This window comes from Ammospiza nelsoni, chromosome 1, assembly GCF_027579445.1.
Source record: "Ammospiza nelsoni isolate bAmmNel1 chromosome 1, bAmmNel1.pri, whole genome shotgun sequence".
NCBI lineage: Eukaryota > Metazoa > Chordata > Aves > Passeriformes > Passerellidae > Ammospiza > Ammospiza nelsoni.
The window spans coordinates 11,355,148-11,378,408 of record NC_080633.1 but is presented as its reverse complement, the minus strand read 5'-3'; the positions used below and the strand labels follow the sequence as shown (position 1 = coordinate 11,378,408).

General features: G+C 43.5%; 1 protein-coding gene across 2 annotated transcripts in view; it reads left to right on the top strand.

Moving 5' to 3' along the window:
- The window catches only part of ADARB2 (adenosine deaminase RNA specific B2 (inactive)), a 306,224-nt gene extending 298,780 nt beyond the window's left edge, over positions 1-7,444 (top strand). For both annotated transcript variants that reach the window (XM_059487045.1, XM_059487055.1), the window contains exons 9-10: positions 3,378-3,556; positions 5,190-7,444. In XM_059487045.1, the coding sequence (XP_059343028.1) occupies positions 3,378-3,556; positions 5,190-5,366 (356 nt within the window). In that variant the 3' untranslated portion in view covers positions 5,367-7,444. The remainder of the gene's footprint in view (positions 1-3,377; positions 3,557-5,189) is intronic.
- The last annotated feature ends 15,817 nt before the right edge of the window (positions 7,445-23,261 follow it).

Here is a 23,261-nt window from a genome sequence, read left to right as displayed (position 1 = left end):
ATTACTCTTGGGTGTAATTTATAGAAGAAATGCCTTTTTTATATCCTGTCCTCTTAAGAGTGAGGCTGTTTTAAAGGGTATCCTGATGGGTTATGAGGTTTTGCTGGGAGAGAGAGGAGAAAGAGGACAGATTTCAGTTCACATCCCACAGTACTCAAATTCCTATTATTTGTGCAAAGACTTTTCTTTGTCTTTCAAATCTGACTGTCTTCTGTTGTACTCTTTCCTATGTGGGTTTTAAGAAGGATGTTTTACATAGAGGAGAGAAAGTAGCCTAGATTATTCAAGTGTTACTATCTAAATAAATCAAAAAAATTATTTCTCAAAAGAAAAATACAGAAGAATTTTTTAATTATAAAAATATCAACAATCAGAGAACATATCCATGCTCTGTATTTGTCTGTTATGACTCTCATAGTTTTTTTTTAAACTTCTTCTTTTGCATTCAGAAAAGGATGTGAAAATATCTTCTATTTACCTAAATACATCTGCTTACATATGATAGCTGGGAAGAGAAAGCATGAAATCCAAAGGAGCCCATAGGGGTTTCCAGGCACTGGGACCGGCCTGGGCTGCTCTGCCAGCCCCCATCTGATGGGCACCCACAACCTGATCTCCCCTCTGAGCAGCCCTTCCTTCTCTTCCTCTAGTCAGGGATTTCACATTTTCATTTATTTACTCTCCTGTGGCAACTTTGCATGGCAGGGTGTTTGCTATCATGCTTTTTGGCACTCCAATCCTCTGAGCTTTTGGGTGCTATCTTTACAGAGAGTGGTGCATAGTGTCAAACAGCTGATTTTGATCTGTTTGCATCTTGTTCTGCGTAGAGACGCTCGAGCAGCGCTGCAGAGCTATCTGATTTTCAAGCTCTCAGTTTAAATCCTGTTGCCTAGGTGAACTGGAGTTTTAGATGCAGACTGATCTGTTATCTCTGGGGGGGGGAAAATTGAAAGAGGTATTAATACGACATGAATGTGTTTACAAATCCTGGGTGAGGTTATGACTGAGCTGTAATTCTCTTCTACACACGGTAGCGAGTTCAGTCCCAGTGACTGAGATGGTTTCTGCATTTCCAGCTTTGTCATTGATACAAAGTGAGTTTGCCATATAATTTTTTCCTTTCAAAGGCCACCTTTCTCTCTCTGCATGTGCTAAGTTCCATTTGGCTCTAGAAGCTCCCTCCCAGGACAGAAGGGACAGGGGAGAGAGGGAGCATGTCCCTCATTGTTTCTCATGATGCTGAGAGGCTCCAGGCAGGATGCAGCAACTGCCTGCAGAGGCAGCATCCTGGCCAGACAGACCTGCACAGCCCTCCACTTCTCCTGATGTGTCTTTCAGGAGCTTTCCAAGCTCAGCACATTCAGTGGTGGGTGCAGCATTCCCACCAGCTCCCATCTCCTCCCATTCTGCCTCAGACCAGCAGATGCTCGTGGCATGCATCTGTTTTGAAAATGAGATCCTGGGCAAGAAGGGCACTTTGGAAAGGAGGGGTTTTGATCTCTTTTCTTTAATATCCTTCTCTCTGAACAGCCCATATCAGTACTCACTCTTTTCAACAGTTCTTTAAAACCCTCTCAGCAGAAAATGCAAGGGAGCTCTCTCTGCTGCCCTCCACCCAACAGCAATGGAAGCAGTGCAAACCTTGAGCTGTTGCTGGAGCTGCCGCGGGCAGGAGCTGCCATTTGGAATCACAGCTCCAGCACTGGCCTCTGCTGGGTTGGCTGTGCCAGGCAGCTCCTGCCCCCAGCACAGTCCCCACCTGCTGCTCACCATGGTGGCTTTTGTGGTCCAGGTCTGCAGGCTAGTGGCCCACACAGCAAATCGGCAGAGAGAGACACAACAGCTGGATCCAGACACATTATCCAAGGTCCATGTTTTCAAAAATATTCAAAGTGCTTCAGGTCACTCTAAGTTTTCCAGCTTCAGAAGCTCCCACTGTTGATTCTTTGCTGCAAAAGCACTAATAAGTAGGGCAAGGCAGAGCTCACTTGTTTGCATTTGTACTGTGCTGCAAAATAAACCAGCCACTTTCTTTATTCCTCTTATTTTCTTGCAAAGATTAATCCTTCCCTGGTTTCAAGTACAAGAAATGAAAAAGCAACAGGACTCATGAAAAGGCTGAGGTGGACTAAATAGTTAAAAAGAGACAAAAATTTACCTGATTAAAAATAGCTCGTGTACACACCCATACCTGACCTTGTAGCCATGGTCTGCATTCAGAGCCAAGGAGATCTCAGCCATGGAGGCATTGGCTCAGTATTGGGCTCAGATGTCCAAAATTGGCCACACGGATGACATTAAGGTCATGCAGTCATCCCAGGTGACTGTAAACATCATTAATGCAGCTGTCTAAAATTACATATGAAGCATTCCTCTTAAAGATGTCCTAAATATCAAATATCACCATTAGGACACAACCTAGCTGTTGAAGAAATTGGTGCTCCAGTACAGGGCTGGAATCTGGCAGGCAGACACAAGGTGGGGACCAAGAATGTTCTGTGCAGGTCTGTGATGTCTATAAGGTCATTATTAACTTGGATTTAATAATATCTCTCTCTCTCTGTGATGATGAAGTGTATTGTTTTGCATTTTCTTATCCCCTGAGGTCTAGACATCCCTGTTGTCATTATATTGCAAGAGTTCTGTTGTCATTACACTGCAAGGGTTCCACATTGCAAGAATTTTGTGCCTCCTTGATGTTTCTTGTAGGCATCTCCTCTAGGCACTGACCCTTCCTTGTCCTCACAGCAGCCAACTGACTCCAGTGCCTTCAACCAACCAATCCACTCTTTTATAACACTCTTCTTATTGGCTACAGCTGCAGCCTGTTAACATCAGGCCTGCTCCTAATCCTTAGTAATTGGCTCAGCTGCAACTCTTTAGGGGGTAAAATTACATTCTGTGTTCTATCTCCCTACACATCTCCTCACAGCAAAGGCCCCAGGACTTAATAGCAGATAAATATGCAGGACTGTGGGAAGCTCACCTGAAAGAAATGGCCAAAAGATGGCCAAAACACTGTACTGCTTAGTTCCTTGTAAAACCTGTTATCCCATTAAAGCCTTTGGGAAAGATTTCACTCAGCAAACATCACACTGCTGTCAACAGCTCATACTGCAATCCAAAGGCATTCCTTAGGCTAGGTGGGGAAAATCTATAGGAAGTACCAAGCTATGTCTGTCCAAGGCACTTGGTCTGGTAACGTTTAACCGACAGTGACAAGAGCACATGCAGTGCACGACGCCAGCGATTCACTGGGGGTGTCTCCTGTGCCACCACAACCCAGGAGCAGCTTCGAGTGAGCACTGGGGCCTCTCTTGGGCACTCTGAGCACTCACTCTCCTGAGCACTGGAGTCACTGTGTCCCTCTCCTGCAGGGGTGAGCCACGCGGGCGCTCGGCAGCCCGGGAAGTCACCGGGGTTCAGCGTGAACTGGGTCCTGGGGAGCGCGGAGCTGGAGGTGATCAACGCCACCACGGGCAAGCGCAGCTGCGGCGGCCCCTCGCGCCTCTGCAAGCACATGTTCTTCACTCGCTGGGCCAAGCTGCATGGCAAGGTGGGTCTGGGGCACTGGGAGCCCTGTCACCAGCTGCCCTGCAGCACATGGACAGGGAGAGATGAAGGCAAGGAAAGAATTGTTTTATTACATGCCAAAACCTCTTTCCGGTTGGGAAACGAGTGGATACAAACAAGGGGAAGGAAGTTGGAGACAATTCCATCAACACAGTCAATAGGGAAGGCAAAGGAGGTGGGCAGGTTTGAGCACAAGCCCAAAGTGATTGTTCTGCTCTGCAGGACACCCCAGGGGAAGGAGGCTGGTGGCACTCATCAAATTGCAGGCAGTGGCAGGGTCTGCTGTCCTAGCAGCAACCCTGAGCCTTGTGGGGAGCAGAAGAGACCAGCTGGTCTCTGTGCCCAGGGCTTGGTCACAGTGTGGTGACACAGGTCCCAGCCTCTTTCCTGCACAGCAGGTAGGAAGAGAGGCAAGAAGCACTCCTGCCACTCCCAGAACAGAGGGATCCTCACAGGAACAAAACTGGGGCCACGGCTGGAGCTATGGCTGGGAGAGCTGAATTGCTTCTGGCTCACACCAGGGATGAGGTTGCAGCGAGCAGGAGAGAGGAACTTGTGGCTGAGCAGGGCACTTTGCCCTTGACAAAGCAAGGATTTGATAAAGTCATCACTCTCTACCCCTAGGGAACAAAGGGAACAAGGAGGCAGCCAGAGAGAAGCCACTGCTGCCAGGCCAGCTTGAGGCCCACTGGCATCCAGGCTGGCAGTGTCACCCTGCCTTGCTGACTGGGCCAGTACATCTCCAGCCAGTACAGCCCCATGGAGTGCTGGCACACAGACAGGAGCAGCTCATTGCAGGCTGCATGGTCACCTTCTCCTTAATCTGCCTCTCAGCATCTCTCCTGTATAGAGACAAGGACAAGAGCTGTTTGCTCATCAGGCTTGCCTTGAGGGTGCCTTTCCCTACAGGTTTGGCATGGTAGAGATTTGGGCAGGTCAGAGGAGTTTGTTTAGTCCTTCTGCAGAGCAAAGGGTGCTCCCTCCTGCCTGTCCTTCCAGGGGCACTGCACATGTGATATTGCTGTGGGTAGCTCCAGTGTTCCCACAGAGCACTCATTTTTCCCACACCAGCACAAACGCTGATGCCCGATTTCTGCCCTGTCCTGGACAGCTTTCAGAGCATTCCCAGCAATGACAGACTCCAGAGGGGAAATGGGAGAGTGTGGAAGACAACCCTTCTTTTTCTGTGTCTGGGCATTACTTGGAAGCACTGACCTGCTCTCCACTTCCCAGGCTAAACTTTCTTTAAAGGAGTATGTGCTTTAAAGATCTCCAGAAAGGATTTCTTTCAGTTTTGTCTGTAAAAACCACCTTAATTGAGAAGTAGCATTCTGCCTTTGTAGAACACACCAAGACCAACACTTGCTACTGCCTATGCCACTCCAAGGCAAAGCTGTTCACCCCTCTCCTGCTCACAATGGCTCAAAACTGTGTCACCAGCATTTATTGCTTCCCTGGCTTTCTGGTTGTTAAACCAAAAGCAAACACACAAAGCACAGTGATTGCTTATGAAATGTAGACAGGAAGATTATACAGCTACTGAAGCCTCCTGTTTCTTTTGGCTCACAGGTTGGGTTTTCTATTTTTTTTTCCCTTCCCTGATTTTTGTTCTGCAGCTGAGCACACGAGTACCAAGCCATGGAGAGATGCCATCGGTGTACAGCGAGGCCAAGCTGGTGGCTCAGACATACCAGTCTGTTAAGCAGCAGCTGTTTAAAGCATTTCAGAAAGCTGGCCTGGGCACCTGGGTGAAGAAACCCCCAGAGCAAGATCAGTTCCTACTGACTGTGTGAATCACTCCACACCTTTTCTACATGACTGGATCAAACCAACTGGAGAGAAGGCGAGGCAGGACGAATGAGAGAATTGAAGCAGTTTGAGATTTAATAGCAACCTCCATGGGAATATTTGCTTTTAATCCTGTATTGGAAATACATAAGTAGAAATGTGTCTGATGCACTGAACTCAACTTTAGAAAACTGCTTTTTCATGATCCCTTCCCAAGAATGTACCTGCCCAAATTATAATGCCACCCCCACCAAGATTCTGCTTTTTATTGTTTATTGCTGTTGGTTATTACTGAATTTGAGGTGTTAGTGGGCCACCTGTCTGATCCAAAATAGACCTTTGTTTTCCCTCACACAATCAGTGCAAAAGTCGTCACTGAATAATGGAAAATAGTGAGCAGAGATGGAAGTACCCCAGGCACACAGCATGACAGCAGGTCTCAGAGCATCCGTAATCATCCATAAAAATAAGGTTCCTAACCTCTATGCAAAAATCATCCTGTAAAATGCCTAAATCTGTGACAAAAAATTTGGACCTCAAAGAAATGCAGCATTTTGAAACTGATTTTTCCACTGCTGGCTCTGAGCACAAAGCCAGGCATCAGGATGCCCTTGATTTTTACACTTATTCTGTCTGACACCTTGGACAAACCACTTCACAACAAATCCTCAACTCCAGTCACAATTTGCATGCTGCAAATTTTACTTGTCTCCCCAGTTAATCTCAGATGCCTTTCAGAGACCAGCCAGGGTGCAGATCCTTGTCAGGGGGCAATCACCCCTGTGCCCAGCTCTGCAGGGGCTGCCAGGGAGGAGCAGTGTGTGTCCATGCTCCTGGCTCTGGATCCTCAGGAAGCTGCCTAAAGTCAGGCAGGATGCAGCAGGACCCAGAACTTCAGATGTCCAATCTTCTGATGACCCAGAGCTCTGAATTAAGTGGGTGTGAGCTCAGGATGCTCCATATATCTGAGCAATCACCAGGTTGGGTAGCCACAAGTAAGACATCCCCAAACAAGAGAGCACATTTGCTGCTTGGCTCTTCCCTGCCTCAGTTTCTCCACCTGTTAAAAGGGGATAACAATAAATGCTTCACATTTAAGGAACCTGGCAGGATCAAAATGCTCTGGTCATATGCAACAGTTTAAGAAAGATTTTGTCACTCTTGCAGTGAGTTTTACCTCTCCACAAAGTCCAATTTACATAAGCACAGCAGAGGCAACCACAGGTTTGGGTAAGGTCTTTGCATGAGCTTTCAGATTCTAGCTCTGTGTAAATGCCAAGTGTTATTATTACTCCTCATGCTCATCTGCAGCCTGAAAAGCAGATGGGGTTTTTCACTTAGGAGACAAATATAACCCAACATTTAAATATTTTCTTCATAACTGGGCTGGGTCTGATACAATCTCATCTTTGAACCATCCCAAACCTCATCAGAATGCAGAAGATACAGTCATGGGAGAACTGAGCTTTGATAGCCCCACTGCAAAACCAACCTTCAGATGCCCTGCACATTTCTGTAAGTTCCTGGGTTTTTAGATGACAGGATTTGTGGGTATATAACTACTGTTTTCTTTTTATTCCTGTGTTGTCTTTAAATCTGTATATAACATGCTGCTACTGATTTGTGATAATTGTCTTGGTATTTTCTCAGAACTGTCAAGCTGAGTTACTTTTCAAACAACACAAGGCTCATATTTTTCCATGTAATTTCCTTTACACGGGAAACTGTTCCTATCAATAAAGATAGATGCTCTTTGTATGGGGTTTATCATGTTTGGAGAGCCATATACAGTAAATACATTGTTTATTGATGCCCACAATAGAATAGCTACAGTATTTTGATGAGATTTTATTTTTAGATTATAAACTACAAGATGTATCTATAGTGTCTTGTATAAAAACAATTGTGATAAACTAGAATTTTTAAATTAGGTAAAACAAAGCTCTCCCCTTCCGGAACCTTTTCAACAAAATAATACATTCCATATTAACTACCAAAAATATTTTAAAAAATATCCTTAGAGTAGAAATAGCTTAAAAAAAAAAAAAAAAAAAGGCAACCAAAAACTGAGTCTTTTCAATAATGGAAACACTTTGTGGTAACACTTTGTCAATACTTTGACCACTTTGACGGCTCTTCTGATTAACATTTGAATGCTTTTGGCACCTTGTGGAGCTTCCAGGTACCTGCACATGGTCCTGTCCTCTAACAGCTGTTGCTGCACACCTGCAGTGTGATTTGGGCAGCAGATGTGCCCAAAGGAGGAGCAGCAGGCAGGGGCCAGCCCAGGGCTGGAGGTGTGGGAGAGGCTGCAGGGGACAGTGGCAGTGGTGGCCCCCAGTCTCTGGCTGCTCCCACTGAGGAAGAGAAACCACAGGGCAGCCAGAGAGGAAGAGATTTCTGATGCAGAGATGCACAGGGCAGGGGGGAGCATGTCCTCTGCTTTTCCTCTCTGAGTCAGTCCTTGTCTAGCACACATGAGACCTCAATGGCTCTTCCTTAGAGCTCCCTGCCCTCACCCATCCTCCTCCAGCCATGGCATGATTTCAACCCAACTAATGCATTGTGATTCCACCAGGCTGGTGCTGCAGCTACTGTGACAACAAAGCACCAGGCCTGGTTATTTTTAAGGACATAGAAAAAAAGTGTGGCAGGATGAAATGATCCTTTGTTGCAGGAAATACATAAATGCAACTCTGGATTCAGCTGCCAAAATGAGTTTAGTAGTGGGGACCAAACTGAGTCCCCTCTGCAAGTGGGCATCAGCTGATCTCAATGGAGTTGCACCTGCTGGCACTAGGGTTGGGTATGACCTTAAATATCTACTTCTTCTCATTATGTGCAACAACAGTGTGATGGGACCCCATCCCAGAAGCACACATGACCTACATACAGCATTTCCTGAAGCAAAGGAAAGATTGCTCAGTAGTAATTCTTTAGTGAAGATTCTGTACATAACATGCATGAGTGAATGGCAATACTGTACTAATGGATGTACATTTGTAATATTTGTAAAAAAAAAGAAACAAAAAAGATGACAAAAGAAAATAAATCTGAATTTACATATGTGAATTTGCTGCTAAGTTCTGTAAATTGCACTTCAGTGATACCTGATAAGTGAATGTTTCTGTTAAGTGAATAAAATGCCAAGTAAAATTGTTCTTTCACTGTTTATTGACCATTTTTCACTATGACTTAGCAAGCAATTGGAATGTGCTCCAGAATGCTAGTATGTATTTTCACACACACCTACTGTAGATCTACAGACATCTTCTTGTTCAGTTTGATGTGATGCATTGTGGGAACCACACATTTGTGTTGAGAGAGAGATGTGCCTGTTCTTGTGGGTGAAGCCATAAAAGGACACCGTATTTTCCTGGAAGAGTGAACTGGATACATCTCTAATTTGATCCTTCCAGGTACTCTCAAAGATCTTTCTCAATAAAATTTAATACATTTTTGCAAACCCACATTGCATAGGACTTGCTACACAAAGTTGCTTAAGAAAACTGAAGTGATGAACAAAAGGTCGCAACATCTCTGCAGATTTCTGCTTCATTGATGGAGAGGCTTTGTTCTTGCTTTGAACAATCAGTATTCAGCCACAGCAGACTAAACTCTTACTGAGCCCAAACAACACCATCCCCACAAATGTTTAACATCAAGGTGATTTCCCTTTGCCAGTCCCTATAGAGATCAGTGGTGTTACCAAAATATACAAACGTTTTCAGCAACCACTGTGAAAATATGAATACACCAACAGCAAAAATTTTCATTTTCAAGAAAGAGATTTCCCTGTCCATCTCCCTGTGAACATGTGGTTCCAAGATGAAATTGAGCCTGACAGCTCACAGGGAGCCCCACCAGCTCAGTGGCCCCACAGGTCTTTGCTTGCTCATGTTGAAGAGGTCAGTGCCAGACCCTCACGGACCACCCCATGCAGGTGCTATGCACAGCTTTATTTTCAAACTAAGACTGCTGCAGTTTCATTTTCTCAGTTTGGACTAGGTATTGGGCAGGATAAAAAGAAGCAGGGAGAAGAAGGCATTGGAAAGGTGAAGTTGCTTGTGTGGAAACAAAGTCACTGTGAGCTGACCCAGCTCCATCACAGCCATGGTGGAATTTTGCCTTGAGCTTGACCATGGCACAGACCATGACACAAATAGCCATTAGGGCAAACTGTAGGGATGGATTCCATGTTTAATCTCTTTAAGTTTAAAGGTAAATACCTGAACTTCATTTAAAAGTTTACAATATACACCTCAGCATCAACAGGCACAGTTATTTCTTTTTCAACTGTATACTGGAAAAACAACAGAATAAAACATGAGCAACCTGATATATTGACTAATAGAGGGCTTCACAGAAGTGCCTCCTTCTGAAATAAAATAAATAGGTCCTTCTGCTGCAGTTAGACCTTAATAACCATGTTCTTGTGTTGAAGAATGAAGTGGCTACCTAAGAGCTTTTAAAGCTTTTTTATTCATTACCATTGTGCCAATTGCCCAGCCCTGAGACCTGATTAGTTTGACTGGTTTCAGCTTGATCATGTGGATAGCTGGAAATCTGAGACTGAGATTTTTTAAAGGATAGTGACAGTCTGCTTGGAGAAAAAAAAAAAAAAAAGAAACTCAAAGACATACAAGCAAATACAGACATATAGACACATGGCTTCTTACTACTCCAAGGCCTCCTGAATAAATGACATGGCTTGGAAAAGGAGGATTAATAATTATTGCCTTTTCAGCAATGAAATAGTTCTGCTCAAATGCTTTATTCAACCTGGCTTTCCTGGTAATTAAATCCTCTATTAGAGAAGTTTATGTTCTATTTTATCAACTTCCTTTGCAATACAGAATTACTTCCACCAGACCATTAAAGCCTTGTTCTGCCACAGAAATGGAAAGGTCCTGTTCATTCTCCTCCAGCCCTGAACAGGTGCCTTTACAGCCTTTAATGCCATTAAATGATCCAAGCCAAGAGGAGACAGCTCCTTCCTTTGCACACAGTGTTACCAACAAAATACGTCCCACAAAGAGAAATAAGGATGAGAAGAATGGCACATGCTGTCAGGTTTGACTGTTGTTTTGACTGGCTGGTGCCTTCCATCTCTTACAACCTAAAGCCAAGCTCAGCTGTTGGCACAGGCTGTGTCTGACACACCCTGAAGGAAGAGCTGGAGGTGCAGTTCCCTTCCTTCCCAGCATCACCAGCCCAACTACACCCAGCCCTCCCTTCCTTGGCACACTGTTTGCTGCTTATTGCTTTTATTTCACTTTATTTTAACAAGTAAATTCAGGGGATTTTACTCACTTAGGAGTGCTAATTCTTAGATCTATAAGACAACACATTTCTACTGTGGGTTCTAAAGTGAATTTTTTTTTTTTTTCTAAAGCAAATGTCTTGTTCATGTCCTGTCTCAGTGGTAAGGTGAAGTATTTTCAGGAATAACAACAGCATCCCTTTGAAACCACAGGCTCCTAAAATCCTGACCATGACATAGAACAGTGGGACTTGCTCCTAAATCTTAGGTTTCAGTGGGAGATTATCAGCTGATAAACCCCTCAGGCTGCTGGCAAAAGGGACAGGCAAGAATTGTAATCCCCAGAAAATTAGCCAGTTGTGTGCAGAGGATGTGTCTCATGTTTATATCATTTCACAATATACAGAAAAAGCTAAATTATTTGTGATTACAATTTAATAACCTTTTGGCATGAGAGAGAACTAAAAAGCCTTGATAACGTATCTGGTTTGGGGATGCTCACCTGGGAGCAGAGCAGATTTAGGTTCTTGTCTAGATTTTACCTTCAGAAGTGAGGAAGAGATAAACAAGTTAAGATCCCAGGAGGAGGGAGCACTTTCCCTCCAGGCAATGAGTTCACAGCACAGGAAAAAACCTCCTTTGTTCCAGGATCCTTTTCACCTTAACCACTTTATCCACCCAGAGGATAGGTGTTCAGCTTGAATCCATTTCCTAAATTCCCTGCACAGAGAATAGTGTCTCCATAAGGTGATTTGTGCCACTTAAAACTGTGTCAAAGAGATGTGGAGAACTTTCTTTCTCAAGGGTCTGGCCTCTCCCCACTGATGGAAGGGAATCCAGGCTCCTGCACTGAGGTCTCTGCATAGGCAGGTGGCTCCAAAGTGTCTGCAAGCCACAGAACATTGTGTTTCTCCATTGTAAAAACCTGGGGCTATTCCTTGTCACAGAAAGATGTCTTTTGAGTATCAATACTACCAGGCTTTGGGAAAAGGATACAGTACGTATATATATATATATATATATATATATATATATATATATATATATATATATATATTTTTTTTTTTTTTTTTTTTTTTTTTTTTTTGTATTTGCAGGGACCCCCCATGGCAGGGAGAAATGATGCATCCAACTCCATGTTCTCAGTAGGCTAATTTATTACTTTATGAGACTATATTATATTAAAGAATACTATACTAAACTATACTAAAGAATACAGAAAAGATATTTACTGAATGCTAAAAAGATAATAATGAAAACTCCTTACTCTTTCCAGAGTCCTGACTTGGCCTGGCCCCAATTGGCTAGAGAGTAAAAACAACTCACACCAGAATCCAATGAAACAATCACCTGTGGGTAAACAATCTCCAAACACATTCCAGATGAGCACAATACAGGAGAAGCAAATGAGATAAGAACTGTTTTCCTTTTCTCTGAGGCTCCTCAGCTTCCCAGGAGAAAAATCCCAGGTGAAGGGATCTTTTTCAGAGAATGTGAATGCCACACACACACACACACACACACACACACATATATATATATATATATGTATATGCAACAGACTGACCTATTTTTAGTATTAATGTGAACATTTTCAAATTCTGGAAAAAAGCTGTTCCAACCATAAGTTTTAGTGCCTGACTAAATTAACATATACTGCACCTATTTGGAGGTTTGGTGAAGGAGTTTATTCTTAACATAACTTTGCTGCCATTGAAAACATGACAGGGTCCTTACTGGCAACAAGAGGTAAGTAAATAACAAATTCATGTTTCAACCTGAGAACTAAGAGTATTAAGGCCATGTGAATTTTTTTTTGTGCCAAATCTTCGTTCCTAGCCCTGACACTTCCATACACACTGGAAAACCAAAACCATACATCACTGCCATCTGAGCCTTTGCAGTAGAGTTTCCTTGTGGTGGCATTTCCCAGACAGATTTTTTTCATCTGACCCAGTACCTCTTTGACCCTCTAACAAGGGAAAATACACTTGAATAACCTTTCTCATTATTTAGAACATTTGCTGTACAAGTTCAGCTCTGTTTTCTGTGTGCAGCTTTCCTAAAATATTCTTTTATCTTCTTTTGCAGTTACTTAAGGGGTGAGGCAGAGATCAGAAGTAGCTAAATTGTACATCTATTTGTCTCATCACCTGCTGGTCTCTCTTGAAGAACTGTGGCAAAAGTGGAGACTGAATCATTCTGAAAATAACCCTTTCTCACTCAAGGAGAGATGTGGAGATAACTCTATCCCAAAAATATCAGTGAAATGCAAAAAAAACCTATTTTGGCTCACTACACTATGGGATTGATCATCTGCCAGCTAAATGCAAAGGATTTCAAAGGACTTAGAGGGCTGCAACTGAGCAGTATTCAGTTTATGAAGGGACTTGGGGGTTAAGGTCACAGGATAAAGGTACATGAAAATATTTCATCACTCCCTCTCTTGTGCTTTCACAGAGCAGCTCAATGATTTGCACCACTGGGCACCGAATCAGCCTGAGAGTGTCCCCAGACAAGGCTGCCCTGAAGATTACCTTGTGAAATGACATTAAACTGCTGAAGCATTTTAGTGGTTATGGGATTGGCCAGGGAGTGCCAGATTATAGTCCTGCTGCTAATTTCTCCCCTCCTTTGTCATTCTTCCCACAATTTTCATGGGGAAAAAAAGCTCTATTCAGTCACTGCAGGTAAGATTAGACAAAGTTTCCTGGGAAGACAGAAAGGAAAATTCAGAGTGGTTCCCCCCATCAGAGCAGTGCAGCAGCTCTGTCCCAGACCAGGTCCATAAAATCAACTTAATTTTCCATAAACATGCTCAGTTTTTCGCTGCTGAGTCTTTCTCCTTGCCAACTCTCATTAAAAATTTACCTGGCAGAAAGAGGCACAATGATGTCCCAAATCAACTGCTTCCAGAGCCGTGGTGCCACTGAGGTCAGGCATTTTTGTGTTCCCTGCTAGCACTGCCAAGTGCCTGCTGCTGATATAGATAAATGTACAACAACACATGGAGAAACATTTAACCAAGCTAAAAATACACCTTAAACAGAGCATTTCCCTGCACCTTTTACAGGGAGGTTTGCAATAATTCAGCTGTTATTGAATACTCTTATTACTGGTTGCATAGTTTGACACTTCCTACCCCCTAACCTGACTTTTTTACTGCTAGAGGGGTCTAAGCCACCCAGGCACAGGTTGCTGCAGAGGTGCTGGGTGTGGAAATTACTTGGGTTGCCACATTCTGCTGTCTCATGCCTGCAGCTGCTGTAGAGCTGTGCAGGGTCCTCTGCCCTCACCCAGCTCCTCGCCGTGCAAGGGGAGCCTTCACCAGAGCTGATTAAAGGGTGTTTGCCACCAGTGACAGGATAGATCATGCTTATGAGTCATAGTGGCCTTTAATGCAAGCCAGGGAAAAGAAAACTGCATTAATTTATATTAATAATATAAATTAACAGACTAGAGCTCTTCAGTCATTCACATCCTTCTCCCCAAGCATTGGCGGCAGCAGCCTGAGCTGGGGAAATGGCAGGAGCTGCCCAGGAAAAGTGAGCTAACAAAGCAGCTGCCTCCAGCTTGGCAGGGCTGGCCTCTGGTTTTCTTTCCAAAGGGAAAAGCCTCATTGTCTCCAAGGAGCTTTTGCTGCCCATGGGCTGGTACCTTTGGCATGAATATAAGCTTATCTGTGCATATTTCTATACCTATATTTGTGTACTTTTTCTGAAGTGCTCCATTCTGTGTGCTGAATAGGACATGGGTGCTCAGAGGCCTGTCAGCTGGTCAGTGACTGCTGTCCCAGAAAAGGGGATATGAGTCTGCATGTCCTGATGTTCAAGCAGTAGTTTTACTTCCATTAAAGCCAGGATTGCCTCTGGAAAATGTATATGCCCCCAAATCCCTGACACTGGAGTCCAGACAGGTGCCCAGGGATGCAGAGCAGGAAAGTTGATCCTGCTGAACACCTGGTGCCCTTTTGTTTGTGTTTTATCCTGGGATAGGCCTTCAGAGTAGACAACAGGGTGGAGGGGGCTGAAAGGAAGGAAGGCAGGTGAAGGCACCACTCTATGCAGTGATGGTGACACTGCAAACACACGTCCCCTTCCCCTCCTGTCTGCACTCAGGCCATCCATCTGAGCCTGCCTGTGAACACACAGAACTGAAAAGCACTTACAAATAACACAGGAATAACACACGTTTGTTGTTCCAAACAGGCCCATTTTAGCTGTAGTACACCCACTGTCCTTACCAGAGGATGTACTACATCATATTGTACTGTACTATGAATAGTACAGATGTTGGTGCCTTCCTGATGGGAAACTGAGGCACAGAGTGCCAAGGTGGTCACAGAAAAGCCCTGCAGGTGAGAAGTGCCTGACAGGCCGTGCACCCTTGGGGCAAACACCTTCTCCTCCATAAACCTTCCTGAACCTCCAGTGTGGAACCTGGTGAGGGGAAAGGCTCTGCCCTGGTGAGCCACAGATGGTGAGCAATGCTCTGGATCAGCTCAAGCACCATCATTCCTTTAATGCCCTGAGGAAACAATTGCCTGGGAAGGCTGAGGAATCCTGGGTTTGCAGCACTGTTAGACATAATCCTATGAGGAGCACAAGGTCTGAGTCAGCCTGGTGGCAAGATAACATTGGATCATTCAAACTGCTGGTCTCAGTTCCCTGACCTAAAGAACTAAATACTTCCTTTCAATAGAAATTGACCTGGGAAAGAAAAAAAAGGATGGCAGCAAGCCAGAAAGGGTTTAAGATAAAACATATTAAAATACATTGTGGAATATTTAACTGTAAGATCTATTAATTTGTCTATGTTATGTGATAGCTACAGCACACTAGTAACAATCATATTATCAACATATGATACATATACATATCTTATAATAGGCACAAATATTAACATATCATGATATAACCCATATTTTTTGGCATATCAGAAAAAAAGACTAAACCCCACAAAGATAAAATCCCACAGAATTTCTTGGCACTCTATAACTACATGTAGGTTCATGAGAACAAAACTAAGACAGGAATGTTCCAGTTTCTGCCCAGTGGCAGCTCAGCACTTCATTCCCCTCACACAGGCAAGCCATGGGGAAGCATCCAAGGTGGTGGGAGCTGGACTTGACTCTCAATGGCTCCTCAACACTTCCAGGCTCAGGACTGAGCTAAAATAAAGCTTCTGGTTGTGCTTTGCTCCTACCTCTGCTAACAGCACCCCTGTGGGCCTGAGGGCTGAGACAGCTTGCTCTGATCTCACAGAGGGACCAACAGTGCAAGGATTTAGTCACGAGAAAAGTTCCAAAGAGGCACCTGTGCAGTTTTTCATCAATATTTTGGATGATGTTCTCACTCATATGGTTTAGTTTTAGGTCGCCCTGCAAGAAGCAGGAGCTGGACTTCATGATCCTTATGGGACCATTCCAACTGGAGATCTTCTATGATTCTACAACCACAGAAGATTGATCCTCTGTCTCTCCCTGCCTGCCAGTAGCTCTCTGACATCCTCTATGTTTCCAGTGTATTTAGTACAACATGTATTTTCTCAAAACTTTCTATCCATTATCCATAATGTATAGCTGAAGTGTTTGGCTTCAGTACATTTACATGGTAATCAAATCATTAGCCTGGGGGAGGCATAACACATTAATGACTTTAGAAATGTTGGTTAAACTCCAGTCCTGATCAAAGAGACCAAAATTTATTGTCATTCCTCTAATAGCCATGTGGTAACCAAAATGAAATCAATTTGATGAAGATAATTAGGTTCCCATCTCCATCACCACACGCTTAGCACAATTAGGTGGAATGAGCTTTCCCTCCCAGCAATACGATACTGTTAGCACAGACAGAAATACTCCAGCACCAGCCAGGAAACATTTACTGAAACAAATATTTTTTCAAATTAGAAACTGCTGGTTCATCAGAATCTCAGTACTCCCAGGAGTATCCACACCACACACACAGGTCCAGGGTGTAGGAATGTGCCCCCTTTTGATGGAGTGACCGAACTGTCTTTTGTCTCCTTAAAAAGGAAAAAGCCAGGAAGTTTCTTTCCTCAATTAGGTAAAAAGACTGTCGTAGACATCTTTTTGTGAAAATCCTTTCTTAGGATTTTTTTTCCTTCTGAGAAGCTGAGGCCTCAGAAACAAAATGTAAACAATGGTTATCTGCTGCTGTGGAATGCAACAGGTTTTGATTGGCCCATCTTGGATGTTTATAATTAATGGCCAATCAAGGCCAAGCTATCTCAGAGTCTGAGAGAGCTGCCTTTTGTTATCATTCTTTTCTATTCTATTCTTTGCTAGCTTTCTGAGATGAATCTTTTCCTTCTATTTCTTTTTAGTATAGTTATAATGTAATACATATATATCACAAAATAATAAATCAAGCCTTCTGAAACATGGAGTCAACATTTTTGTCTCTTCCCTCATCCAAGAACCCCTGTGACCACTGTCACAAAACACACCTCATGGGACCTTGGGGACCTCACCTCAAACTTAAGGACAGACAATTGGACAGGAGCCAAAAAGTCCTGCCTAAGGAATTCACTAGAAAAAGAAGAAAACAAAAAAAACTAATCCCTTTTTTGGGGATGTTTTACCAGGAGCAAGAACCTCTTGCACCTGGCTCGGGTTTTCTCTGTAAAGAGTTTTGTTATTTTGCCTTCTATTAAAACTTTTCTGTTCCCAATGCTACCACAGGAGCCATCCGGATGATTTTATGCCTTCTAAGGCAGCTGAGCTATCTTGGGTGTGATACAGATCTCCAAGAGTTTATAAGACCTGGCTCAGGAGACCAAATATCACCAGGGCAGAGCTCACAAAGGGAGACACAAGCAGAGGTCTGCCCTAGAGCAGAGGGAATCCTTTTAGCACCCTGCCTGGGCTGTTGAACATCCCTGGTTGTCCCTTGGGATCCTGCTCCTGTTCCTTGGGGCTGAGGAGACGGTGCCACCCCAGGGCAGAGCTGGTCCAGGAGCAGCATTCCAGAGTGGGCTTGGAGCTGTTCCTGTGGCTCTGCCAGGTGCAGGAGGGGGTGAAGCAAAGCTCTGCAGGCAGGGTGGTGGCTGCTCTCAGCAGGGACAAAGCTGGAAAGCTGGATCCTCTCCAGGCATTAACATCTCCCACCAGCTGGGATGTTTGCACACTCCACACCCTGTGCTTCCATATGCCAAGCCCTAAGCACAATTATTTTTCTCACTGAGAGGCCTTTGTATCAGCTTGGTGCTGAGCAGGAAGAGGAAATTAAACCTTTGCTTCTTCCTGGGCTCAGCATTCCTCTTTGCATCAGCTTCACAGGCAGAATATATTAGTGCCCATGTTAATCAAATAATGGGAAACCTGATTTGTTAACATTGTCATTAAAAAGTGGACAAAATGCATTTCAAGTTTCCTAAAAAATAAAGGATTCTGTGTGTGAATATTCAGCAGTTATTCATTTAATTTATTCTGAATGTTTGCAAACTTCAATAATTGCATGGATTTTAGCAGGAATGACCCATATCTCTTCAGTGCAGACCTTCAGCTACACAATAACTCCTGTCAATACTTTGAAATAGAGGTAAAGATTAAGTGACTTAGGAACCCAAGACTGATTTTTGGTCAAAGCTGTTGGCTGTTGAAAATGCTTTCAAAATTTCCTTCCCCATATTTTAATGAACACGATATTTTGTGTCTGATATTATCCTGCCACTTGAAAATAAAAGTCTTTGCATTTCCTCAGATTTTAAAATCCTACAGAGTACCTATATCTTAAAAGCCAGCTTTCCAACAGAGAAGTATTTACAAATTTCCTATGCAATTTCCCTTTTCAGATTTTCAAAACCACCCTTTGCAGAGTCACAGCCCTGTGTGGTGCATGACAATTGGCAGTGGGTTTGTAACAGCATCCATTGACATCATAGTGAGGGGATTTTATAGGCACAGGAAATTGAGGCCCAGGGGAGCTAATTGCCCATAAATTAAAGCCCAAAAAATGTCCTTTTCTCTACTGGGTGTGTCCCTCTTTGTTGTGCTTAGAGTATTCCTTAGGCACATTTTGAACAAAGGCAACCTATGTCTCCATGTCCAAAATTCCCAGCAGAGTAGGTCTAGCTTCTGAACACTGAGATTGTGGAGTCAAATGGAAACTGATGGGGGATGGGGACAAAGGCAAACAGCAGCCCCAGGACAGCCAGGGCAGTGATCCACACCAATCCCACCCAGTAACCGTGATGGAAATGGGCCCCACATCTTCCAGCCTGCAGGCTGGGACTGTGGGCAGAACATCATATTTTTCCTTGTGGAATTGATTGATAACCCTCTCCTGGCCTCACAAAGAACTGTGGATGACTCCTTAACACAGCTGTGTTAAGTCTTGGGGCCCTGACGACAAGAAAGACATTGAAGTGCTGAAAGATGTCCAGAGAAGGTCAAGGGAGCTGAGGAAGGGTCTGGAGCATAAGGCTTATGAGGAGAAGCTAAGGGAGCTGAGGTTCTTTAGCCTGGACAAAAGAAAGCTTGGGGGTATCTTATTGCTCTTTACAACTTCTGGAAAGGAGGCTGAAGCCAGGTGGATGTTGTCTTCTTCTCAAAGGTAACAAGTGATTGGACAGGAGAAAATAGTTTAAAGTTGCTCTAAGATCAGAAATAAGGAAAAAAATTCTTCATGAAAAATGTTGTCAAGCACTGGAAAAGGCTGCTCAGGAAAGCGATGAAGTTACCATTTCTGCAGATATTTAGAAGACACAAAGATGTGACACCAGGGGACATGGTTTAGTGGTGGATTTGACAGTGCTGCGTTAATGGATTAAGTGATCTAAAACGTCATTTCCAGCTTTAGTGATTCTATGAATACATATGATCCCAGGACCATAACCCTCTGTCTCCACTCTTCCTCTATTCCATTTTCTAAGTAAGGCAAAAGAACTACTTTTACAATGAAAATTTCACTCATAAGTAAACACATGGGATTTAACTAACAAACTTCTGTTGGTTTTAGTTCTACTGATAATCAGGCAGCTAGGAATGGAAAACCTATACAGTAACACCACAGCTCATGTTCAACATAAAACAATTCACTCTTCATTCAAAACAATATACTATGAAGGACAAAAGTGAGAGAGACACGCACACCATGCCATTTGATGGATTTGACAAGGGAAAGGTATTTTCTTTTTTTTTGTTTTAAAGGATCCATGCCATGTACCTCATATCTTCGCCTCCAAGTTTTGTATTCCTTCTTGACATTTCCCCCTGCTTTTGCAACATCTCGGACCTTAGTTTTAGCATGTTTTGGTCCTCTGCAATGCAGCTCATTTCCTAACTGACCATTTATTGAAGACATTAAAACTCCCAATTTTCTGGTTGTTTCGATTGCATTTCATTTGACCCTATCTCCTTTCCAAAGTGTTTATAAGCCGTTCTTTTGGGGTTAGCAAGATTCCTTTTCCCTTCCCAAAAGGAAATGAGATTGCAAAAGACCAAAACATGCGAAATTTCATTTCCTTTCAGGAAGGGAAAACGAATCTTGCAAACTGCAAAAGAAAGGCTGACAAACACACAGGAAAGGAGATAGGATCAAATGAAATGCAATTGAAAAAGGAATCTTGTGATTTCAATGGGCACCAATAGAGGAATCTTTGGTGCATGTCCCTGCACTTGATGGCATGCCATGCCTTTCGATGCCTTTGACTTTGGGAGAGATTTTTTTCTCTCTTTTTTTTGTTATTACACTATCCATGCCATGTCCTTCATATCTCCCTCTCCAAGTTGTGGGTTCCTCCTTGGCCTTTTCCCCTGCTTTTGCAACATCTGCGAGCTTCGTTTTTGCATCTTTTGGTCCTTTCCACTGCTCCTGATACAATCCCGGTCCATTTCCTTAGAGTCACTTAATCTACCAATTTTCCACTTTTTTTTTTTTCTCCTTCATTTGCAATTCCTTTGATGGTATCTCCATTCCAGCATGTTTGTAAGTCCTTCTTTTCTGTTTTGCCCTTCGGCGGGAATCAATTTTGGCAAGCTTTGCTTCATGTGCCTGCACATGATGGCATAGGGCCTGCTTTTTTATTGATGTAAACTGGAAAAATTTTTTAATTTTTTTTTAAATTCCCCATGCCACATCACTCATATCATCCCCTCCAAGCTGTGTCTTCCTCCTTGACTTTTTCCCCTGCTTTTGCAACATCTGTGAGCTTCGTTTTTGCATCTTTTGGTCCTTTCCACTGCTCCTGATACAATCCTGGTCCATATTCTTAGAGTCACTTAATGTCCCACATTTCCACTTTTTTTTTTTTTTTCTCCTCCATTTGCAATTCCTTCGATGGTATCTCCATTCCAGCATGTTTGTAAGTCCTTCTTTTCTGTTTTGGCCTGCCTGCATTTTGATGGCTTTGACTTTGGGATTTTTTTCTTTTTTTTTTTTTATTTTTTAACTATCCATGCCATATCCCTCATATCTTCCCCTCATGATCCAAGTATTGAACAAGTTACTGTAGGAGTATTTTATCTAATCTGTGAAATATTATGATTTTGTAAACATCTCAGGAAGGTTTTGCAGCTGGAGCCTGGGATGGTAGAGCTGAGCGACATGACCTCCTCTTTGTTCTGTTCCTACACTCTTCTCTATGGGCATCCACATTCTGCTGTCAATTAACAATCACTGGGACAATTAGAAGTGTCTTAGCCTAATAATGACATCTTATAATGTTTTTACATTGATTTTAAGGATCCACGACCAATGCAGGTATCCCCTTGGGCTTACTGTGATTTGTTTTGTGGTTCTCATAATGTTTTTTAGACCTTGCTTGACCTTGAGGCTGCAGCTTTGAGGTTTTTTCAAGTGGAGCTACTGGTCTGTGCTGGAAACAGAAAATAACCTCAGCCAGAAGCTGAAGAGCAGAGTTTATGTGCAGGGCTCTATGCAGATCTGCCATAAATACCTCTAGGATTGAAAGCTGTAATACAATTTGACCCCAAAAAGGTGATCGAAATCTCAAACAAACTGCACTTAATCACAGTCACTGCTATTCTCAGAGAAAATACTATGATGAATAAGCAGAGAAATTATCAAAATCCTGTGTAATGAGCCCTGTGTTAATTGCCCCACTGTCAAATGAAACACAAAAGGTACTTATGAAGCTCACAGAATCATCATCTCTGACTTCCCTTTGTTAAGCCTCTGCCTAAAGTGGCCAGAAGAAACTGTGGGGTACCCAGACATCCAGCTGAGGGATTCACCTCCCACCTGGGAGTGCAATGTCCTCTCTGGGGCCTGACCCAAAACTGGCCATTCAGCCAGGCAGAACTGTCAGCACCCTGTGGGCCTATGGCCAGAAGGAAATATGGAATAATCCTCAGTTCTTGCCCACACTAACAGGTGGTGCACAATGCCCCCAGTCCCTCCCCAGCCATCACTCCCTCATGTGCCACTGATGCTCAAGATTCCCCAGCAGCAGGAGAAAAGTGGATTTCTTTTCTCTGTACTTGTTCTCCATGGGCCAAGTTGTTATCACTGCATCTTTGGGGGTTTTTGCTGGTGTCACACCACACAGCTGTGACCGTGTTCACAGGGGTCTGAGGATGAGGGAAGAGACGAGGATCTGACTCCATGTTTCAGAAGGCTTGATTTATTATTTTATGATATATATTATATTAAAACTATACTAAAAGAATAGAAGAAAGGATTTCATCAGAAGGCTAGCTAAGACTAGAAAAGGAAATTATAACAAAATCTTGTGTCTTGCACAGAGAGTCTGAGCCAGCTGGGCTGTGATTGACCATTAATTAGAAACAACCACATGAGACCAATCACAGATTCACCTGTTGCATTCCACAGCAGCAGATAATCAATGTTTACATTTTGTTCCTGAGGCCTCTCGGCTTCTCAGGAGGAAACAATCCTAAGGAAAGAATTTTTCAGAAAACATCATGGCTACACACACCCACTCTGCTGAACAGATGTGACACAGACATGCCTTTGTGTCTCTCACCTGGGTTACCATGACCAGAGACCAAGGCAGGTCAGGACCACATGCCTTCAGAGCAGAGCTTTGACAGCAGTGTGGCCCTGGTTGTGCCAAGCACTTGCCATTCATTCACCATGCCCTAGTGTAGGAAAGGAGACTTCTTGAATTTTTCTGGACCTGCATGGAGGTTACTTGGATCATCTGAACTGGAGCTCACTCTGACTGAGACTTCCTTAATAAGCCAGTTGTGATTTTGACACAGCACCTCTGATTCTCCAGCCAAATGCCCTAAAACACCCCACAAAACCTTTGTACTTTTCCCTTGCCATGGATCCAAGCTGCAGTGAGAGCTCACAGGGGGGAGGAGGACAAGGAAGGCAGATGTGTCCATCGGGTGCATACACCAGCTCATGGGATGGGCATCCCAAATTCATCCCCACTGGAATCACGGCTGGAGGAGCTGCCTTGAAAGACTCAGCCATCTGCTCTTAGCTGGCAACAGGCAGTAACATCAGATATTCTTCCCCCTTCCTGTAAAATGCCCTGATATCCCCCAGGTGAAACTGTACTTCAAGTGCAACGTATTTTTGCTTATAAAGTATTTAAGGCACATCAATCTGACTCACAGAACTCATTTCAAACAAATGAACAACCTTTGAAAACATTTTATGGACATTATTTCCTCTCC